Source organism: Lates calcarifer, linkage group LG7_2, assembly GCF_001640805.2.
Source record: "Lates calcarifer isolate ASB-BC8 linkage group LG7_2, TLL_Latcal_v3, whole genome shotgun sequence".
Lineage (NCBI taxonomy): Eukaryota > Metazoa > Chordata > Actinopteri > Centropomidae > Lates > Lates calcarifer.
The window spans coordinates 10,073,319-10,092,898 of NC_066854.1; the positions used below are offsets into that span (position 1 = coordinate 10,073,319).

General features: G+C 40.4%; 3 protein-coding genes across 8 annotated transcripts in view; 1 reads left to right on the top strand and 2 right to left on the bottom strand.

The window, feature by feature from the left end:
- LOC108900646 (transmembrane protein 163) overlaps window positions 1-5,948 on the bottom strand; it is a 30,520-nt gene extending 24,572 nt beyond the window's left edge. Inside the window, exon 1 of one of the 3 annotated variants that reach the window (XM_018701813.2) lies at window positions 5,540-5,948. The gene's annotated coding sequence lies outside the window, so the exon portion shown is untranslated. Of the gene's footprint in view, window positions 1-208; window positions 2,203-5,539 lie in introns of those variants that run through there. The other 2 variants (XM_018701816.2, XM_018701814.2) reach the window with 2 other exon arrangements.
- LOC108900647 (cyclin-T2) lies at window positions 2,344-10,162 on the top strand. Of its 2 annotated transcripts, XM_051065979.1 has the most exons (9): window positions 2,361-2,600; window positions 3,158-3,239; window positions 3,330-3,458; window positions 4,143-4,203; window positions 4,524-4,586; window positions 4,842-4,887; window positions 6,873-7,036; window positions 7,912-7,982; window positions 8,078-10,162. In XM_051065979.1, the coding sequence occupies exons 1-9, from the start codon at window positions 2,443-2,445 to the stop codon at window positions 9,146-9,148; spliced, it is 1,845 nt and encodes a 614-aa protein (XP_050921936.1). In that variant the 5' UTR covers window positions 2,361-2,442; the 3' UTR covers window positions 9,149-10,162. The 2 variants fall into 2 exon arrangements, 1 of the variants encoding a protein (XP_050921936.1); XR_007809040.1 differs by lacking the exons at window positions 7,912-7,982; window positions 8,078-10,162 and having other exon boundaries at window positions 2,344-2,600; window positions 4,842-5,214; window positions 6,873-7,021.
- zranb3 (zinc finger, RAN-binding domain containing 3) overlaps window positions 6,872-19,580 on the bottom strand; it is a 97,583-nt gene continuing 84,874 nt past the window's right edge. For 2 of the 3 annotated variants that reach the window (XR_007809039.1, XR_001963775.2), the window contains exons 23-24: window positions 14,484-14,591; window positions 6,872-7,074 (exon numbers count right to left, since the gene is read on the bottom strand). The gene's annotated coding sequence lies outside the window, so the exon portion shown is untranslated. Of the gene's footprint in view, window positions 7,075-9,634; window positions 14,592-19,580 lie in introns of those variants that run through there. The other variant, XM_051065978.1, reaches the window with a different exon arrangement.

The window sequence follows — 19,580 nt, forward strand, 5'->3', positions numbered from 1 at the left end:
GCAAGACGGGCCTGTATGATCTTGCTTAATATAAAATTTTGAATGCAGAACTAGGCTAAATTTAGTCGTTTAGTACCTTTACTTCCAAATAAAGGGGGTGAATATTTCTTCCACCACCGAAAGTTGTTTTCAAGTGAAAAATGGTAAGAAATTGGCGATTTATTTTGAAAGTACCAACCAGAAATAGTATGTCTATGTGCTCACAAACCTGACCAAAGATGTTGCGCGCAGACAGGACAAGCAAAAAGAAAAATACAATTACCACGGGCTCCAATTCGCGGTGTCGTGAAACAGCCACACCTGGACTCTAATTGCTAATCCCGGCGGAGTTCACGAGACCTCTGCACGTGCTCGAGTCGAACAAAGCTCGCTACCGCTGCGTCGCGCGTTCTGCGTTCCGCGTCTGCAAGGAAAATATCTATCCCATGTGGATTGAGCGAGCCGGCGGCCGTGCAGACAGACTGGACCCGTTACTCACCTGTAACGTACACTGCTTAGATAAAAAATAGTTTTTAGTAAGTCACCCACAACGGTTAGTCCTCGTGAGCATCAATTTATTTGCTGCCTAATTTCTTATTTTACTTCTGTGTCGTCACACCCACAAATAAACATTGTTATTTTCTCGTTTGAGACCAAATCACTGATGCTTACTGGCGTGAGAAGGGAACGACAATTCAAATCTGATATTTCAAGAGTGTGATCTGTGCCGGATTATGTTTTTGGTTGGAGTAATTATCACGCTACATTTGTAAAAATAACGTGTAACGGGTTGCTAAGATACAGAGCTGTAGTACTTGATAAGCATGTAGATTAATAGTTTATTCTTCTTACTCTAGATTAAGAGCCTGAAATGGAAGGTTATGGGATTTTTCATGTATTTACCAATGATATAAAGAGTCCCCTTTAGTCTGAAAAACAATTGGAGAGTTAATTCATTTATACATAAGAAAAGAAGCCTAGACAGAAATACCAATGTCAGACATTATCCAGTGTTCAGAGACAGAATGGGGGAACAAGAATAAGATTTTTAAGACGTAACAACTAAGACAAATTCATTCTTTAGAAAATAGCTCTCTCTGAACCTTAACCTCCACACTTAAGCTAACATTAACCAGGTTAGATGGTTATTTGAGACGCCTCTTACACAGTAGGCCTGTGTAGCTAAGCTACATTACATTTATCTTGCTTTGTTGCACCTGAGGCAGGTGGACTCTGCACCCACCGAGCTTCAGTTCTGTTCTTAGTCTTCGCCTCCATTGTGTGTCCACTGTGTGGTATTTGATTGGACATGTTGTGTCAGTTGGCCAGTGGAATATGTGATGCGTGCACAAGCCCAGCCCATGTGGGGTCAAATATAATGATGAGGTGAAAGGAAATTTTTCTTAAGAAGCTACATCTAGCCTCATTTAAATAATAACAACAGAAAAGCAGTTCTCTCATCAGCTCTGTGATGGACTGGTCGATCTGGCCAGGGTGTAGCCCGCCTCTAATAGCAATAGGGGTAAAACTTCTCTGAAGTTGGCGCAAGTACTGAAGTTATGCACTGAATGTGAGCTGAACTCTTTCCTAATTAGTGCACCATGTCACTTGGTGGTGTTAATATAAACGCTCAACAACAAAAATATTTCAATGTTTGTAAAGCAGTGTTATGTCACTTGGGCTTGGCAATTCCAAATTACACTAAAAAGTGATCATACTACTATTAAACATGTAAACATGAGTATGAATATAAGCAGGACTGTAATTTTTACAGATCAGCCCTAATACCTAGATAACCAATATTTAACCCATGTTACCCAGGGACAACCACAGGACACAATTTAGCAGAAAATGATGGTTAATAGTTCATCACTTCAATCAGGACTGGGCAGATGCACGTAAAATCAAATTTCAAACTAAATTTCTCGATTAGCAACATTTTGACTATGACATTACAACTGCTTTTTTATTATTTATTTGCTGTTGACTTGACTACACCCACCCCCTAAAGAAAAGTATAGCCTGTACTTATTTATACATGAAGTCTCATAACATCTATAAAGGCCTCTTCAGAGCTTTACAGTAGTAATAATGATGTAAGACTGAACCACAGTGCAGTTGTGACCTCTAGTGGCTAATTCAGACATTTCAACCCTAACTCCTTTATTTTTCTTCATGAATGAACTAGGAAAGGGACAGACAGGTTATCAGTGGATACTGGCTCAAGTGCTAAATACATATACTTAATAGATCTGAATAAATGTATTTTGTTGTGGACAAAATGTTACCTGTAATGGCATTAGTAAGAGATGGTTGTTGGTACCACCGACCGCTGGGGGCGCTGTTCAGAAAACACAGAACCGGTTTTAATTCAGCCTCGGCTGCTCATTTCGTCCTTCCGGTGCCCCCGTCGCCCCACTCCCTCCCGATGCTAGCACCGTCGGGCTTGGCTGTGGGAGCGTAATGGCGGTGCACCGGGGACCCTCTACGAAATGGCTCTTCACCCGGGAGCAGCTCGAAAACACACCGTCTCGACGCTGCGGAATAGAGGCTGACAGGGAGCTCTCTTACCGCCAGCAGGCCGCCAACTTAATCCAAGATATAGGCCAGAGACTCAACGTGTATCCTTTCTGAAACGGCGAAGGCTAGCTGGCCGACGGACGGGTTAGCCCGAGTTAGCATTAGCTTACAGAAGAGTTGGAATGGCAATGCTTGTTACAGTTCATATTTAAGCCATCGAAACACACTTGAAACCTTTTTGTTAGCTCGGACAGAGTCCTCTCTGATAAGACGGATCATTTACCTTGACTAATACGATGTTTCTGGTCTGCTAGATGTGCTGATCGAGGCCTGCTTGCTAGCTTAGCTATTGTTTTGTCTCTTTAGACTGCAGATTCTATTGTTAGCGTTGTCTCTGCTGATACTGCTGATAAAAGATTACTGACACTGGTCGTATGTCTTATTTAAACCTTAAACTACTGTGAACCGACTCATACACCGCTGGACGAGCGGAAGCTAGTGACTAGATCATGGCTTGGTTTTAACTAACAGGATACACGTTTTGCTAGTTGGCTACTCTGCGCTAGCACGATGCTAATATGTCATGGTTTCTATTCTAAGACAGACAATTTACTTCACTGTACATCTTTCATGTATTATACCTTAACTGTATACCCAGCTCTCAACTGATTATCAACACTGCTATAGTATATATGCACAGGTTTTATATGATTCACTCCTTCACCAAATTCCATAGAAATGTAAGTATCACAGCAGCGTTGTCTGATACCATAATTACTGGTGGTGATACCCGTTATGAAAACTGACTGAGGTTTTCCTTTCTTTTGTAGATCATTTCCCAGACCACGTTGTTCCTGGCAGCTAAAGTTGAGGAGCAGCCCAGGAAGCTAGAGCATGTCATTAAAATAGCCCATGCGTGCATTAACCCGCAAGAGCCTGCCCTAGACACTAAGAGCAACGTAAGTGAAATATAATTAAGATGCAGACTTTTTTTTTGTTTTTGTGCGATCATTGTTCTCATTTCAACCTGGACCTGATGCGAGATCATCTGTTTAACACAGACGCCAGGTTATCCTATAGCTCATCTATGGTTCTATAATGTGATCAAAAAATCCTGAATATAGAGAGTAATTTTATGATTTATTAAGACATATAACTCTTCATACTATTATGTCACTGTGAGGCTTCTCTTCAACTCTAGCACAAAAACATCAGCTACCATAAAGCTGCAATGATTATTTAGCTGACCAAAAATTAATTTACAACCATGCTGATAATTAATCATTAAGTTGAAATGCTGTACACTGTGTTGGACCTTAGCTACAATTTAGGTTTTATAGCTCAAATGGTTAGTTAATTAAGATACGCACCAAGATAAGCACCATACCTCTCGGCCTACGTGTAGGATTTTTGGATATTTATTTTAGTCTGTGAATTGAAAGTCTGTATTAGGTGCATTCAGTTCAACATTTATATCAGAGGGCTAAAGGGTGCAGAATGACCCTCTTTCAATTATAGTTCCAAAGTAGCCTTTACAGTTTTCTACCCTGGTAGTGCTTTTATATTATAAATGCTGATCAGACGTCTGTTTCTAGTTGTTGGAAAGCAGATTTTAAATTCCTCATTGATTTTATCTTTTCCAGGCATTCCAGCAGCAGACACAAGAGCTTGTAGCACTGGAAACAATAGTGCTGCAAACACTGGGTGAGTGCTGTTAAAGCCTCAGTGCTGGAGTCATTGTACGACTGTGAGATATATTCAGATTTTCCTGTGTGTTGAACAGCTTCACTGATTCTTAGATAGTTATTTTAACAGTATCGTTCCCCCACAAAGAATAAGTGCAAACAACAAAAAATACAGAAGTACCACATGGGCACGTTGACACTGGATGTATTTGTATATGTAGTTTTTCTTTTAGTTACTTTAAAAAAGAAAATGCAATATCACAGCTGTGTTTTCCTCTGGTTTCTGACATTGTGCTTGCACCAGTGGCTGATCGTCTTCACTCAACATCTTGATTACAGGTTTTGAAATAACAGTTGATCATCCACACACAGATGTTGTGAGGTGTTCCCAGCTAGTGCGAGGTAACCCTTTTTTCAAAATCAGAAATGATTACTTATGTCTTCATCACCTGGCTTTTTTTTAAAAAGCTCAATTTTGCGCTATCATATGTTTACTTTTCTAAGTGCAGATCCCATTTTGGAACCAAGCTTTTCATCTGTATATCTACATGACTCTTACAGTCTAATTTTAAATGAACATAACTGCCTGAGGGGAAGATATGTATGTTTATAAAGTGCCAACTCGGTTCTAAAACAAACTTTCTTCTTCTTTTACAGCAAGCAAGGATTTGGCACAGACTTCCTATTTCATGGCTACCAACAGGTTATTATCCTGTTCCCATTATTGCACTGTAATGGCACACTATAGCTTCCTATCCTGCAGGGTCCCCCTTCCTGTGTCCAACGCCCTGTTTGCACCCGGATCCTGGGAACCCCCCAGTGTCGGGGAAGTACTGGCCGGGCTGCTGTGTGCGGTGTATTGTACAAGGGCTCTGTGTTGGCACATAGGGGTTGAATGCACAATGTGGAGTGTAGTGGTGCTGTTTACCTCTCAAGGTTGTTTGGTACGGAGTGCATATGTCTAAAAAAATCAAACGGTAGCCTGAATATAGATTGCCACTAAAGATTCTTAAACTTATAGAGTGTTTTGGTAAGTATAGTTTACAGTTCTTTTTAAATTTATCATTTTTGCATATTTTTCACCCCAAAAGAGCTAACAGTGAAACACCAAACTATACTGCAAACTGAATGCATATTCTATGAGGTCGTTTTTGCTTATATCATTAGCATTTCAGAAAGAAAACCTATTGTAAAACATAGGACCCAAAACACATAGATAATGTGAATACAGCTGCTAACAGTGTGTTATCAGAGCAGTGCTGTACGATGAGAAAAACAGAGAGAGAATGAACAACAAGGAAAGCAGTCTGTCGTGTTTCCTAGTGCACGTGTGGAATGTGTCTTCATATGCATACCTCTGACTGTAGTATGAACAGAAGCACATCCATGTCCACAGTCAACATCTGTCAAACAGAGGCCATGAACTGGCCTTCAGCTGGGAGGCGGTCGAGGGGATGTCGCAGAGATCCAAGAGGAGAGAATATTAAATAGTAGCTGGTTTTACACATCAGTTGTGTTAACAGGACGTATCCCAGGATGGTGGCCTGCAGAAAGAAACACTGAAGCTGTTAATGGGCGAATTTTCCAACCAAAACTTAACTGTATAAGTTGTAGGAGTAAAATCTTAAACTTAAAAACAAAGAAACCTTGTTAAACCTCTGACTGAATTTGAAAGTCATGACGATGATGTAATAATAGTTTTGCATTAAGTTTATCTTGTGAATTCAAGTTCATTGAAGTTTAACTTAGTGACTTTGTTGGCAGGTCTCAGTGACAGTTTTAATACGAGTATGGGAGATTGATGTTCCCATCACATGATGGTAGGCAGGCTCTTTATACTTACTGCACAAATAGATGAAGATCTAAAAACATCAGACATACAGGATATTGTAAAATAACTAAAATTAGTGTTTTTCTGCTGTGTACTTTGTTATTTTCAGCCTTACTCTTTCTTTGCCTTTACTCTTAATTTTTTTTTTTTTTTGGGCTCTTACTCATGTTGTAGTTTCAGTTTTAGTTTCCAGTTTTTCATATTGTAGTTTTTGGCCAGTTTGCAGTGTAGTTTGGGATTCATGGTGCAGGGGAAACTAACCGTTAAACCTAAAGCCTAATCATTTGTCTTGGCTACCAACATCAGTGTTTCTCAGTCTCAAAGTTCATGTCTAATGTAGTGAAGTTTCAAAGATGACAGTGTTAAAATGCGCTGCCATCACAAATTTTACATTAATACTTAATGTAATTGTTTATAAGCCGAGATTCCCTGATTTTTTTTTTTCCCCTTATTGTTCATTAAGAGACCGAGAAACACTGTTTTAATGTTTTATCATTTCCCCTTTTATACATCAAAATCAAAACACAATTAATATGGCCTGATACAGGTTCTATATATCTACATTTCTATATTATCATATGAAACTGTCTCATTCAGACATTTAGGAACATGTCCTAACAAACATAGGTTTTCTTAGATGTTCCAGTTCTACAAGGTAAGGCTGTGTGTATGTGATGTGGGAATAATATTTGGATTTGATTGATCAGTATTGGCTTCAACTTGTGCTATTAATTTGACTTAATGTTAAAACTGCCATGTAAAACTGTCTAAAATGTGTAATATATATGTGTATTAGTGTAAAACCTCTTCAGCTGACGGTTGTATTTTCCTCCTGTGTTTCCTGTCTCCTCCTGCAGTTTGCACCTCACCACCTTCTGCCTGCAGTACAGACCCACAGTTGTCGCGTGTGTCTGCATCCACCTGGCCTGTAAGTGGTCCAACTGGGAGATCCCTGTATCCACAGATGGCAAACACTGGTGGGAGTACGTGGACCGCACTGTAACGTTACAGCTGCTGGACGGTGAGAGCTTCTGTCCTCTTGTTTATCCCTTTCTTTGACTTGAAATAGAATTTTTCAACACTAGTCAAACCAGAGAAAATTAATTGGCAATTGTTTGGTTTTGATTTTCCAATTAAAAAATACCAAACATCCTTCAGATTCAGCACCTAACATGTAAGAAACTGCTGCTTTTTTGTCTCATATAATCGTAAACTGAGTATCTTTTGGTTTTGGATTGTCATTTGAACAAAAGATTTGGGTAGGTGCCAGGTTGGCATTTAGAAAACCATGATTGTGATTGTTGCAATTTTACTTCAAATCAGTAAAACAAATGGCATCAGGGCTAGGCTTGGGACAATTTGAAAATTTCATGTCACAATTATCCTAGCCAAAATAATTGCTAACATTAGCTGAATTAAATGGTGACCAAAACAGCAAACTTAGTGTAACAAACACTTAGATAAACATTAGTGTTAGTATAACTAAACCAACACTGCGTTACGTAACTGATAATAACATCAGTTAATTTTACCTGGAGTTTGGCGAACAGAGCTGGATGGTTGTCATGGAGATGGGAGCTCAAATTGGAGGTGTTGGACCCGATTTAACTTTGTTTTGCAGGAGTACAACAGGACTGTATGGTGGCAAGCTGAGTCACTCATCATGAGTGTTTTTCATAGCGTTGGGCAATAAAAATATATATTGTATATTGTCCCATCAAATATGATGAGATCATGCAGCAGGACAGAGCAGCTGTTGCTGGTTTCTCCTGCTGTGTGTTGCAGTCCCTAGCCATGATCCTTAGCTATCAGCACACAGTGCCAAAATCATGTGTTAACAATGAGCCTACATTATGGGGCAGTGGTGACTGACATGGCCGTCTTCACTGTTTTCAGAGCTCACACATGAGTTTCTTCAGATCCTGGAGAAGACGCCCAGCAGGCTGAAGAGGATACGAAACTGGAGGGTATGTTTAAATACAACTATGAGGACACACAGCTTGACTGCTACAGGTTAAATTAAGTGGCAGTATCTAATGTTGAATTGTGCTTGTCTTTGTAGGCCATTCAAGCAGCTAAGAAGCCAAAGACAGAGGGCCTGACAGTGGACAGTCCCTTCCAGGGGACGTCCTTAGATGGCCTCCCTGGTGTCACCAACTCCTTCTTCCCCTCCACCTCTGGTTCAGACTCTGCAGACATGCCTTCCCTCAATTCCCTCACCGGTTCCTACGCTTCCTACCAGCCGCTCAGCGACCCGTCAAAGAGCTGCGGCTACGACCAGTTCTCCCAGCCCCCCCCCTCGGACTTCACGCTGGTCAAACACGAACACAAAGCTGCGGGTGGGTCTAGCAGTAAACACCAGCAGCTCGGCGCAAATGCTGCAACTTTTTCACGGCCGCAGAAAGTCTTGACTTTGGAAAAGTACAGAGAGAAACACGCGGCGGAGCTGGCATTGCAGAACGGCGTGAAGGAGGAGCCGAGCACAGACATGTACGCGCCTCCTCCGACTCTCTCCTCTCACCACCACAAGAAACGATCTCAGACGCAGCAGTCCGGCCAGTCAGGCGACAGCAGGAGAGATAAGCCCAGCTCTAAAAAGCCTCGGCTGCCTCCTTCCTTCACCGAGAACGGCTCGGCCACTAGCGAGGAGCTGAAGATGAGAATCAAAGTTTCATCAGAGCGTCACGGAGGCTCAGAGCAGGGCGGGACTCTGCCTGGAAAAGACAAGCACAAAGAGCACAGCGGCCACCGCCACTCGAAACATGGACACTCACACTCGTATTCCCTGAGCGGGAACAGCAGAGGGACAATAGACAACACCTCCCTGTCTCTACGAGCTCCCAGCAGCCACTGCAACGATGGGAGCTCCTCTAGCTCGTCTCGGAAGAGGCCTCACTCCGATGCTGGCAACCACAACCACAACCACCACCACCACTCGACCAAGAGCAGTAGGAGCTCCAAAGGAGCCCTAAGCTCGTCCCACTACTCATCAGAGAGCGGCCAGAGGATGATGGAACATCACGGCCACGACGGAACCAACGGCATGCTGACCTCCAACGGCCAACACACTGACTACAAAGACACTTTCGACATGCTGGACTCTTTACTAAGTGCCCAAGGAATGAACTTGTAACCCTCGGAGAGCCCCCAGTGTTGTCTAGAATAAGGTATTACCATGTTTAATAGAATTTAAAAAATGAATTTATTTGTCTTAAGTTATCTGAATTCTGCATCGCCCTCAGTCGTGTCTACACACTGATTATTGATGATTCTCATTAAGCTGTCAAAAATGTAACATTATATGCATAGAGCTGTGTACTACTAGCTTGCATCAAAAAAACGAACCATGAGAAGTTTTACGAATGTGGCTGAAAAAACAGAATTTTAAACATTATTTTAACGCGAGCTGACATTATGATTTTAACGTGCATGTTTTCAGTCACAAAAGGGAAGACATAGCTAGTGTTTGCAGCCATTGTGACAGTTTACAGACAGTTAATGTTTTTTTTTTTTTCCTTTTGTATGTTAAGACATTATGTTCCACTAAAAATCTCAGGTCTTGAACTTTTTTGATATAAGAACGACTCTTCCTCTGTTTGGGTTTATTACCTGTATCTGTGGAGATGTATCACCTCGTCCATTTGCTGACGAAGACGGCAGAACTTTGGTATCTGTCATAGGAAACATGGTCTGCTTATTTTTCAAAGAGTGCATCAATAGTTAAAAAACAAATACAAATGTGAGGCCGACTCCATTTGCTGTCTATTGGGACCTCCAAGGCCGCACCTGAACTTAATGTGCAGACTCATTATAGAGCTACAAATGAAGTTTACGTTACATCTGCTGTGAAAGTGCATTTAAGATATATCGGCTAAAATTGCAAAAAGGCCTTGTGATTGTACCTTGTCAATCGCTATTCAGTATGATAAATGTTATTAACTATCAGAAAATACAGATCTCTAAAATAAAAATTGTGTATATAGGACTGTAGTTCAGATTTAAAACTGTTGGTTTATTGCATCAGTCCAAACCTTCCACCATTCAGTGTATCATGAGATCTAAAGCAGACTGTATTGATGAACATATCCTCGATTTGTGTATTGGGAGCCCAAATAAAGGTGTAAAAGTGATTTTTACACATCAGAGATTTTCTGTTCATGAGTGTCTGACATCAATCCTGAATCGTTTATTTACCATTTCTGAGTTTTTGATTGCTTCAGGTTGACAAGGGCAAACACCTACGCAGCTAACAATTAATTTCACCATTATTATGCTTTGCTTAATTAATTGTTTAGTGTAGAAAATGTGAACGTGTAAAAATGCCAATTATGAACACCCAGGCCCCAAGGTGACATTTTCAGATGTCTCATACTGTCAGATCAACAGCCCAAAACCCAAAGATAATTCTGTTTCCAGTCCTAGGAGACTAAGAAAACCAGAAAAAAAAGGATTTTGGCTAAAAAAAACCCCATAGTTACTGATCATGGAATCTCTAAACTCATGGTCTGGAAATTTCAACTGTAACTCATGGTCTTCCTCTGAGATAATGCAGAAGATAACAACTGAGCTCAGTCACCATTCATCTGAGCAAATCCATCCATTGAGGGACAGAGTGTAGTAAGTTGTTGAAAGCTCTGGCAAAACTTGACATTTGGAGTTGTAGTTGGACCCAAAAAAAACACTTAAAGTCCATTTTCAACCACATCACATGATCTTCCTTAGCAGATTCAGTTTACCCAGATGACCACTCGGTTGCTATCTCACAGAGGAGGACCTTGCAATGTGGCTGAAAGCTCGGGGGGGGGGGGGCAAGTAAGAGGACCTTGAGGTTTTTTTGTCAAACTACAGACATCCATGCGAGACCCTCACCTCTGTCAAATCTGGTAATAAAACTGTCATGAAGCACTTGGGATCATCTTGACTTGGAGTTTCACAGTCGAGTTTAAAAACTCAGAGCTCAGTGCAAAAAAAAAAAAAAAAAAAAAAAATTTAAGCCCCTAATTTTGGCCTCAAACTCACATATAGCATGCAAAAATGAAAAGAACCGCCAAATCATGCTGATGGTTTAATCCCAGCCTCATAACATTGGATTTATTTCCCATTGAATTTAAGCCCTCGCTGCATTTGAAGATAAAACAGTCATTTGTCAAACGCCGCCACAGAAAATTCTCATCAAAATGGAAGTACATAATGGTCATTTCCTGCTGTCTATCTCCTTACATATAGCCGATTGATTAATTGATTGTGACAGACCGCTAACCAACAATACTGATTACATTAACTGACCACATTATCAGCAAAAAGTAGAGGAACTGTAATAGAGTGCTGAGGTGATTAGTAGTTGGGTTGCTGGGCTACTGAATTAGTAATGTTAATGGGAGTAACAAGGCATAATTGGAAATGCATGTTGAGCTGCTGCATGAGCAGGATATTCAGATAAGTGTTTTTTTTTTACATCTTAGCAGGATTTAGTGTCTTACTAATTGTCGGAACTGCGGGTGAAAATGTAATCATCCTCGTCGCTGAATTACCTTGAGGGCATTTTCTTCTTTTGTTCTTCCTCAAGAAACAAGCAGGAAAAGACTGTATTTGACAGCGAAACCTGCCATTTGGTCCCTTTAGCAAACCTCAAGGGGCTTTCAAGGTTTAGCTTTGGACTCTACACTCTCGCACAATACAGCGCCGATGGTTCATTTGTGGGTAGAACATAAATCCAGTTCCTGATAATTAACTAGCACCCTCAGAGCAGACGCAGCGTTTTCACCAAGTATTACCTTCTAATTTTAGCGTGGAAGACAATGGGGAAATTCAGCAGGAGGACGTCAGTGAAAATTCAACCATCTGGACATTCTCGCATACTGGTGGGAGGGTGATGATTTATTTTCAGCAACCTCTCAAGCTGAATAAGAGACGCCTACTGCTCGAAAATCCGCAGAGAGGAAGAGATATGAGAGCGGCTTTTGTGAGCAACAAATCCCAGAATTAAGAGCCATCTGAAAGGAAAACACCGTCCAAGCTCTAATTACAACTCAAAGAATGGGAACATATATATAGCAGCGCGCAGGCAAAGGTCCCAGACACAAATACCATTATTATCTTTATGATTGTTTCAGCAGCCAAGGCAGCAAACTAATGGATGATCAAGTTACACTTTGAAAGATGATTCGGAGACATTTTAACACTCAAGCCGTGCTCCTTTTTGGTGTTATGAACAGATGCAAAATTAAACTGATGAAAGATACAGCGATTTATTTTGTTTGGGACCAGAACAATATCAGCCATTTTCCACAGAGCTGCATCTTCTAGTGTGCAGCACAAATCTCTCTTTATGTCATAATGTTCCCCCGATCCACAGCTGTTTTACCGGCTCATGTCCACTAGATGGCAGTATTACCCTTGGCCTTTAAAGCCAGCAGGGCAGCTCCACAGCACAAACATCCAGCATCATTTTTTTCTCTGTTTTTACAGGATTTTTTTAAAAAAGCAAACAAGACGCAGTGTTGAACAACCTTGAAGAAAGGACGCCACTTTTCATGCCATCTATCCAAGGTGCTCCTCTGCACACGCCATAATCCTCAGTCACAACAATCACACACACAGAACACACGCGTGTCGGCTGGTAGCGCCACAAACTTTGGACTTGATCCATCTAATTAACAGATTCAGATAACCGTCCGACAGCGGAGAGGCACAGAGACATTCCAGGAAATGTCACGGCACTTGGTAATTTCAGTGGTGGAGTTGATCAAAAGGCCTTTTGCAAAGCAGCATGCAGTGCACTTACACCCATATGAGTCTTAATGCAAATGATGCCCAGGAAATTGTGCAGGAAAGTGGCATAATTATAAGCCATTGAAAGTCCATTGTCATTCCTGTCTGAGAGGTCTCTCTTGAAAAATCAGGAGCTGATGGAAACCCCTCTAAGTACCTGAGATAGAGCCGGAGGGGGAAAATGACTGGGCCTGGGCTGCCATTATGCCATGGTAGCGCAATTATATCCAATGATTGGCAGGAGCATAAATTAGCCTCTGTCTTCATGGTGTGGTTTACTTTTTGTTTCCAGCCAGTGCTAAGGTATCTGTTTTTCACACAGTGAAAAAAAAAGCTGCAACGCTCTCTTTAGCCAGCTGTTCTCAGTGAAAAACAAGACATTATTTCACAGTTTTCCTCTGTAATTATTCCTTTTACTACCCCAGTTTATTTCTCCGCCCGATGCAAATGCATCCTCTCGTGGCCTGAACACCAGAGATTCATGTTTGTGGTGGGAACCGCAGAGCACCAGCTGTCCTTTAAAAAGAGACAGCTAAAAAAAAAAAAAAACCACACACACACAGTTGATGTGAAATGTCTTCCTCCCTACTCGTCCCCAATCATCAATATTTCACCAGCTTCGACATTTGAACTAATTATGGTGCACCAATGGCCTATTTGAGCAGGGTCCTGTCAGATGAAAGCTGCTAGGTCCTTCCTGTCAGCAGTGGAGGCAGCAGAATGAAGCGACAGCAGTGGAGGCTGAAGCCATTAAAATGAATGGAAAGCACCTCTAACAATCATACACCTCTGACACACACATACACACACACACACATACGCAAACAGGAACTGCTGTTTCAAATACACACAAACACATCCAACATCGTCCTTTGCTGCCTCACAGATGTACCACACTCACACACACAAAAATAAAGAGAAAAAACATGAATTGCAGCCTCACACACACCCACACTCACACAGACACATACAGACATGCATAAACATGATGTGCTACAGTAGCTCACACACATAAGCACACACAGTGATGTGCCCGCCACCTGTGTAGGTTGTTTGGCCTCCTCATCCAGACCTCTCTGGTTTTAATTAGCCTGCTGCTGAAGTGTTTTCCTTTTTATATTCTCTGAAGAGCGATGATAACGGCTAGAGCTGAGATGGAGGCTCTCTGCTGGTTTGTTTCATTAGGGAGAGCATAATGACCCTGCAATCACAACACCAAGAAAATACCTACCCTAATAATTATTTTTCCTCCTAATGGTTCAGTTTATACTCTGCTATAGCTTTTGTCATCAGTGCCTCAACAACTGAAATGATTTACAATAATGTCAATAATAACAATTTGATGTATTTTTTTAAATTTTGTCTTTAAATGTGAGGAAACAACTAAATAAATAAGTGTACATGCTTCCATAAAAGGCACAAGGCCTCAGTGAATGGTTTAATGAATGAGAAAATGATATGAATAACACACTATGGCCTTCACAGTCACAAATCTTAATTCAACTGAACACCCATGGGAGATTTTTCAGAAGTTCCAGAGTATGTGTGCACAGCAGCGTTGAAGCTGTTGGTGGCCTAACACTTTACTAAGTCACATTGTGTAGGTGTAAAAATATTGATCTTTTGTGATTACAATATTATGCAAGTTTTTGCTATAGCTAAATAGACAGCATTAGCATTAACAACTGTTTACTTACCAAGAACTTCAGCCATTGTTGCATTTGTAAGACAGGAGGTTATAATACGTCCTTCTGGGCAGCGCTACTTCTTCATCCTCTCATGTTGGACTGAGGACAGACTGGACACTGCAGTGACAGAAGCAAAACAAGCGTTAACATTGGTCTTGCCTTCCACTGCTGGAGCCAGTTCTTGGGAAGTAAAGAAATTAAATTTGATGCTGAACTTGCAACAGTCATATAAACTGCTAAAGCTACGTAGCAATAGAAAAAACGTACCTATAGAATCTTTAAAGCTACACTTGTAAATATATTTAAGGACTGTGTAATCCAAAAAGGATTGTTCAAAGTGAGCAACCCACAAAAAGTTAACTTCCTGTCAGCTCATTGTTTTGGTTTTACAGCCTGCAGCTTTAATGTTTCACTCAGCATCACTATCAGTTTCTAGCAAAAGCAGGCAGCAGTGGACCTGATAGACTGATTGCACACTGCTGATAGGTATGCTACCACCTCCATACTGCTGTGTTCAGTTTGTTCTGCTGCCCCACCTGTACAAAAAAGTCATTTTTATTTAAATCTAGAACATTACCTTACTTAACCCTATCGAAATGACTAAGCACTGATTTAAAAAAAAAAAAAGAGTAAAAAACCTGGATCATAGTTTAGTATTTGCTACCAAAGTTATGAAGTGAGAAATCAGAAGAGAAAGACTCTTTATAGACATCAGTAGCCCCCCAGAAGTATACCAATATTGATTTCGTTTGCTTGACCAGCTTGTTCTGGAAGAGGCTCCTCAGTAGGCTAAAGGGTTGTAATTTACCCAGAATACATAACAAATAAAGATCTAGACAGCTGTGAGCAGCTAAATGAGCTTTGATGTCTATCTGAAGTCTGCTCATGTATTGAATCCATCTTTGTGAGAGCAGCCTCAGGTAGCACTAAGGTCCACAGCAGAAATATACTGAGGCCAGAGTTTTCATATTTCAGAATGATCAGTAAAATGTTGAAATATGGTCCAAAGCAGACTGGCTTTGATGTTTCTTGCACCATACAAGGAGTTACTGTAGACTACACAAAATGATATAAAAATATGAACAAACTTAGCTTGTCCTCTGCAGAGAAGAAGCTTAATTTTTAATCAATTGTCTAGTTAGCTTACAATAATCCTTGTGTGGAGGACTGGCTGGTTAAAATAACTTCCTATCATCAAGCTGTTCAAAGTTCTCGGTTGTCCTATACTTCACACGACAGAAGCGCTATTTGGATCATCAGGTTTCTGTGGGAGATATAGCTGGGTGTCATCGGCGTAGCAGCAAAACAAAACCTTATGGATTATGCGGCCGAGTGGGAGTATGAGGAGGAGGATGAGTTGGTTATTGAGAAAGCTGAATTGGAAAGGTAGGAGTTGAGGCTTTCCAAAGCTGGATTTGGGTCGACAGAGCATAGAAATCTGGTTTTTCTGTGTTCGCAGCAGCAGGGTGAAGCAGTGGGGGTGCTGCCAAGGGTTTATTGATATTTTAAGGTGAAGCAGCACAGATGAAAATAGTGACTCTGGTTTTGAGATATGATAATGGTATCTTACCTCTATAACTACTGCAGTTTCATAAGATATATTACACAATAATGAAAACCACTAAAATCTATATATTTTTACACCTGCTGTGCTAGACAAGCACAGCAGGTATAAAAAGCAGCAACAGTCAGAATACTAAAAGGGTTTGTATTTGTATTTGTATTCATATTTAATATGTTTGTCTTTGTTCACCTATGGTGCCTAAATGCAATGTCAAGTATCACAGCACTGATATTGAGATAATGATGCCAAAAAATTGTTTTGCTGTTGAAACATCTGTAAGCTTCAAACCACATGTTCTCAACAGCAGAGGTGTGTGTCTGTGTGTGTGTGTGTGTGTGTGTGTGCGAGCCTAGTGATTCATGCTTTTGTGTGTGCATTTGTGGGTGTAACAAAGCTAATCCTTTGTGTGTGTCTGGGAGAAATATCCCAAAGATGCACCTGCTGCAGGATAAATCCCCCAGTGTGTGTTCATGTCCTCTTATCTTCATTTTCTTTCTGTGAATCAGCCTCTCATTAGCTCAACAAAGACTCAATCACTCATTCCAGCACATATGTTACTATACATCTGATACTATGAATAGCTTATGAAGCATATGTATTTGCCTGTTTCGATATATTAACATCTTAATACAGTACCCTCATACAAAGATGTGTGTATCTTTATTTACTTGCTGTTTCACTGAATATGTTTTATTGCTGTATTTACTGGTTGTATCATCTTCATTACTCTCTGCACACCTCTTTTTCTCTTTAGCTACAGCGAAGTCCCCCACAGACATTATTAAAATTTCATCTGAACTTAGCTAATCTAAGAAAAAGCCACAAACATCATGCTGTGTGGTATGTAGAGAAATGTCCAACGTGAAGGGATACATGGATCAAATAATACAGTGCTGTTTTTCTAGCGTTATGAGAGAACAGCAGGGCTGCTCTCATGAGCGAAACTAATTAAACAAGAAAATGACAAGAATGAAACTCTTTCAAAAACTAAATTATTTTATATTTGATATGTGCTTTCATGCATTTCTTAATATATTTGAGAAAGGTTGAAGGAAGGAAATTATGAAAATAAAGAGGCGATCAATGCGTGTGGGACTAACAAGGACTAACCAGAAGAAAAAGCAGCCGTGAACCTGATATGTCAGTCTATTCATAAGCTATGCACTTAAAAGATACAGTAAAGAACATTTTGGAGGATGGGAAGGTCAGAAAACTTTTAAGTTCCAGAAAAAGAGTTTGTTGGATCATTGAACACTGTTAGAGGATTTAAGATTCTTTTTTTAGCTTCATTTTTCCATTATTTGCTGTAACTATTTCTGTAACCTTTTGCATGTAAATCACCATGAATGCCCATAAGGAAGACAACAACAAACGTGCACCATTATCTCCATCAATACAATTAATTTCCCCTCACTATGAAATACCCCACTGTCATACAAGCATGTTGAAATTCTGCAAAACTCCAGATGGTGCAGTTACAGTTACAGAAAAAGCATGTTTGAGGGCAGGACTTGGACTCATGCTCAAAATGAGTAACGAGCCCTGAAAATCAGGACTTGTGACTCGACTTGAGCACTGATGACTCAAACTTGGATGGGATTCAAGCACTGACTGGATTTGGACTCAGAAGTTGGCGACAAAGATTCAGACTTTTTTTTGTGTTTTTTTGTAATAGGCCATAATAATTTGGCATAAGATACTGATAGCTGTATTAGTACTGGAGCATATTCAGTTTTGTGCAAGCGCAGTATTCACCAGCTTAGACATAGATTCACATGCATACCGTTAGTGCTAAGACTCGACTGTGATTTATAGTCAAGAAATGGGGTCTCAACATGGTCTCAGTGGTTATGGCAAATAAATTGTGGTTATAGTGACAGTTCTGCATTTTGGGAAATTTGCTTATTTGCCTTTAGTTAGAAGACAAGATTGATATCACTCTCATATCTGTATGCTAAATATGAAACTACAGTCAGCAGCTAATAAGCTTAGCTTTATATAAGATTAATTTATGTTAAGCTAAGCTGACTGGCAGTTTGCTTCATATTTAGTGCACAGATTAGAGTCGAATCTTCTTATTTAATTCTCGGTCATTTGGAACATTTTTGCCTTTTGAACATCACTTCATGTGAACTGATTTCTTTGAAGCATACTGATGCCTTTACCACCACCACAGATACTGAGAAGCAACAAATCAACTTTGTCATTGAAGTGGATTCTTGAGATAGTGAGTCTATCCCTGACTTTTCCTTCTTACAGAGTTCTTGTTCCCCTTCATATACAGAAAGCTGTTTGATCACACTAACTTGCTTCCAGCCACAGCTATCATTGGTCTGATGACAAAATGGATCATAACACCACCATCCAGCTGCTATCAGACGGTGAACACCACATTTCCTGTTGGATGTGTTTGCTTACACTGGTGTTGCCTGTTCTCTAATACACCTGATATGAATCTAGGACGTCATGTGTTCAAAAGTACCCCAGAAAAAGTTAAATTATCCGATGGTGTGGACTTATACAAACACTGGCACAGTGTTGACTCAGTTTTTACACTCTCAGGATTAGCACTGATGATCCTGCCGCATGCTACACCATCCAACTCGCTGAGAAGTCCTCGCTTCTCCAGGTATATCTGAACACCTCGCTCCTTTCATCACGGCTGGCAAACCTGCCCGCTATCACATAATTAAATAAGATTTATATCATCACATAGAATAATTCTGTGTGGGCTGATGGTGAATGTTGCTATAGCCAACTTTCCCCCCTTTTTTGCACCAGCCCACTCACACAGTAATTGAGAAACTGGCATAACTCAATACACAAAAAAAATGTGGTGTGGGTGTGAAGATGTCCACGGTTGAGTGGCCAAATGCAACCCACTCAAACAGCCAATTGTGAAAGTACTTATCAATAAATTCCAATGGACATTTGTGACACAGGTATAATTGGCTTTGCATTAGAATGAAGTCAGATTTACATATATGATGAAAGATTGACGACAGATTGGTTGCATTTCACTTGGCTGCACATTTTCATTCACTTGTATTTTTAGCACTTGTGTGCAGCAACAGCTAATGAGATCATTTTCAAACTAATTTGAGGATGAGAATAATGTTTTTGTATTTTTGTATTCATAATATCAAAAAGAACGGAGGCGAATGGCAAATTCCTTCTGGTTACAGTAATTACACTAACTGTTCTTCAGTGTATTAATAGGCCTAACTCTGATGATACTTTCAGAGGGAGGAAGGCCTCACAATAACTTGCGTCACAGCTTTAAAAAGCCTTGGCTGACAGTGTAAATTTAAATGCCAGTATAACTATGCAGCATGTGAATAATGTTTGCTGCTAAGAAAAGGTGTCTTCTTCCTTCCTGATTTGACTGGACTAATTTGCTAACTATCAGGCGCTCAAAAACCTCCGCCAACGCCCGCGCCACTCTCCAACTTACACCCAAAGAAATTGTTCCTAACACTTTACACTCAAGTTAAACCTTGGCCTTTGCAAACTTATCCCAAAAGTTTTGGAATCAACTGTGT

What these genes read in the sequence shown, in the direction of transcription:
- LOC108900647 (XM_051065979.1), top strand. Translation starts at nt 2,443, where the DNA reads ATGGCGGTGCACCGGGGACCCTCTACGAAATGGCTCTTCACCCGGGAG. An exon ending in GTGTTCCCAGCTAGTGCGAG is followed by an intron (nt 4,587 to 4,841) that starts GTAACCCTTTTT and finishes CTTCTTTTACAG; the next exon opens with CAAGCAAGGATTTGGCACAG. An exon ending in AACGTTACAGCTGCTGGACG is followed by an intron (nt 7,037 to 7,911) that starts GTGAGAGCTTCT and finishes CACTGTTTTCAG; the next exon opens with AGCTCACACATGAGTTTCTT.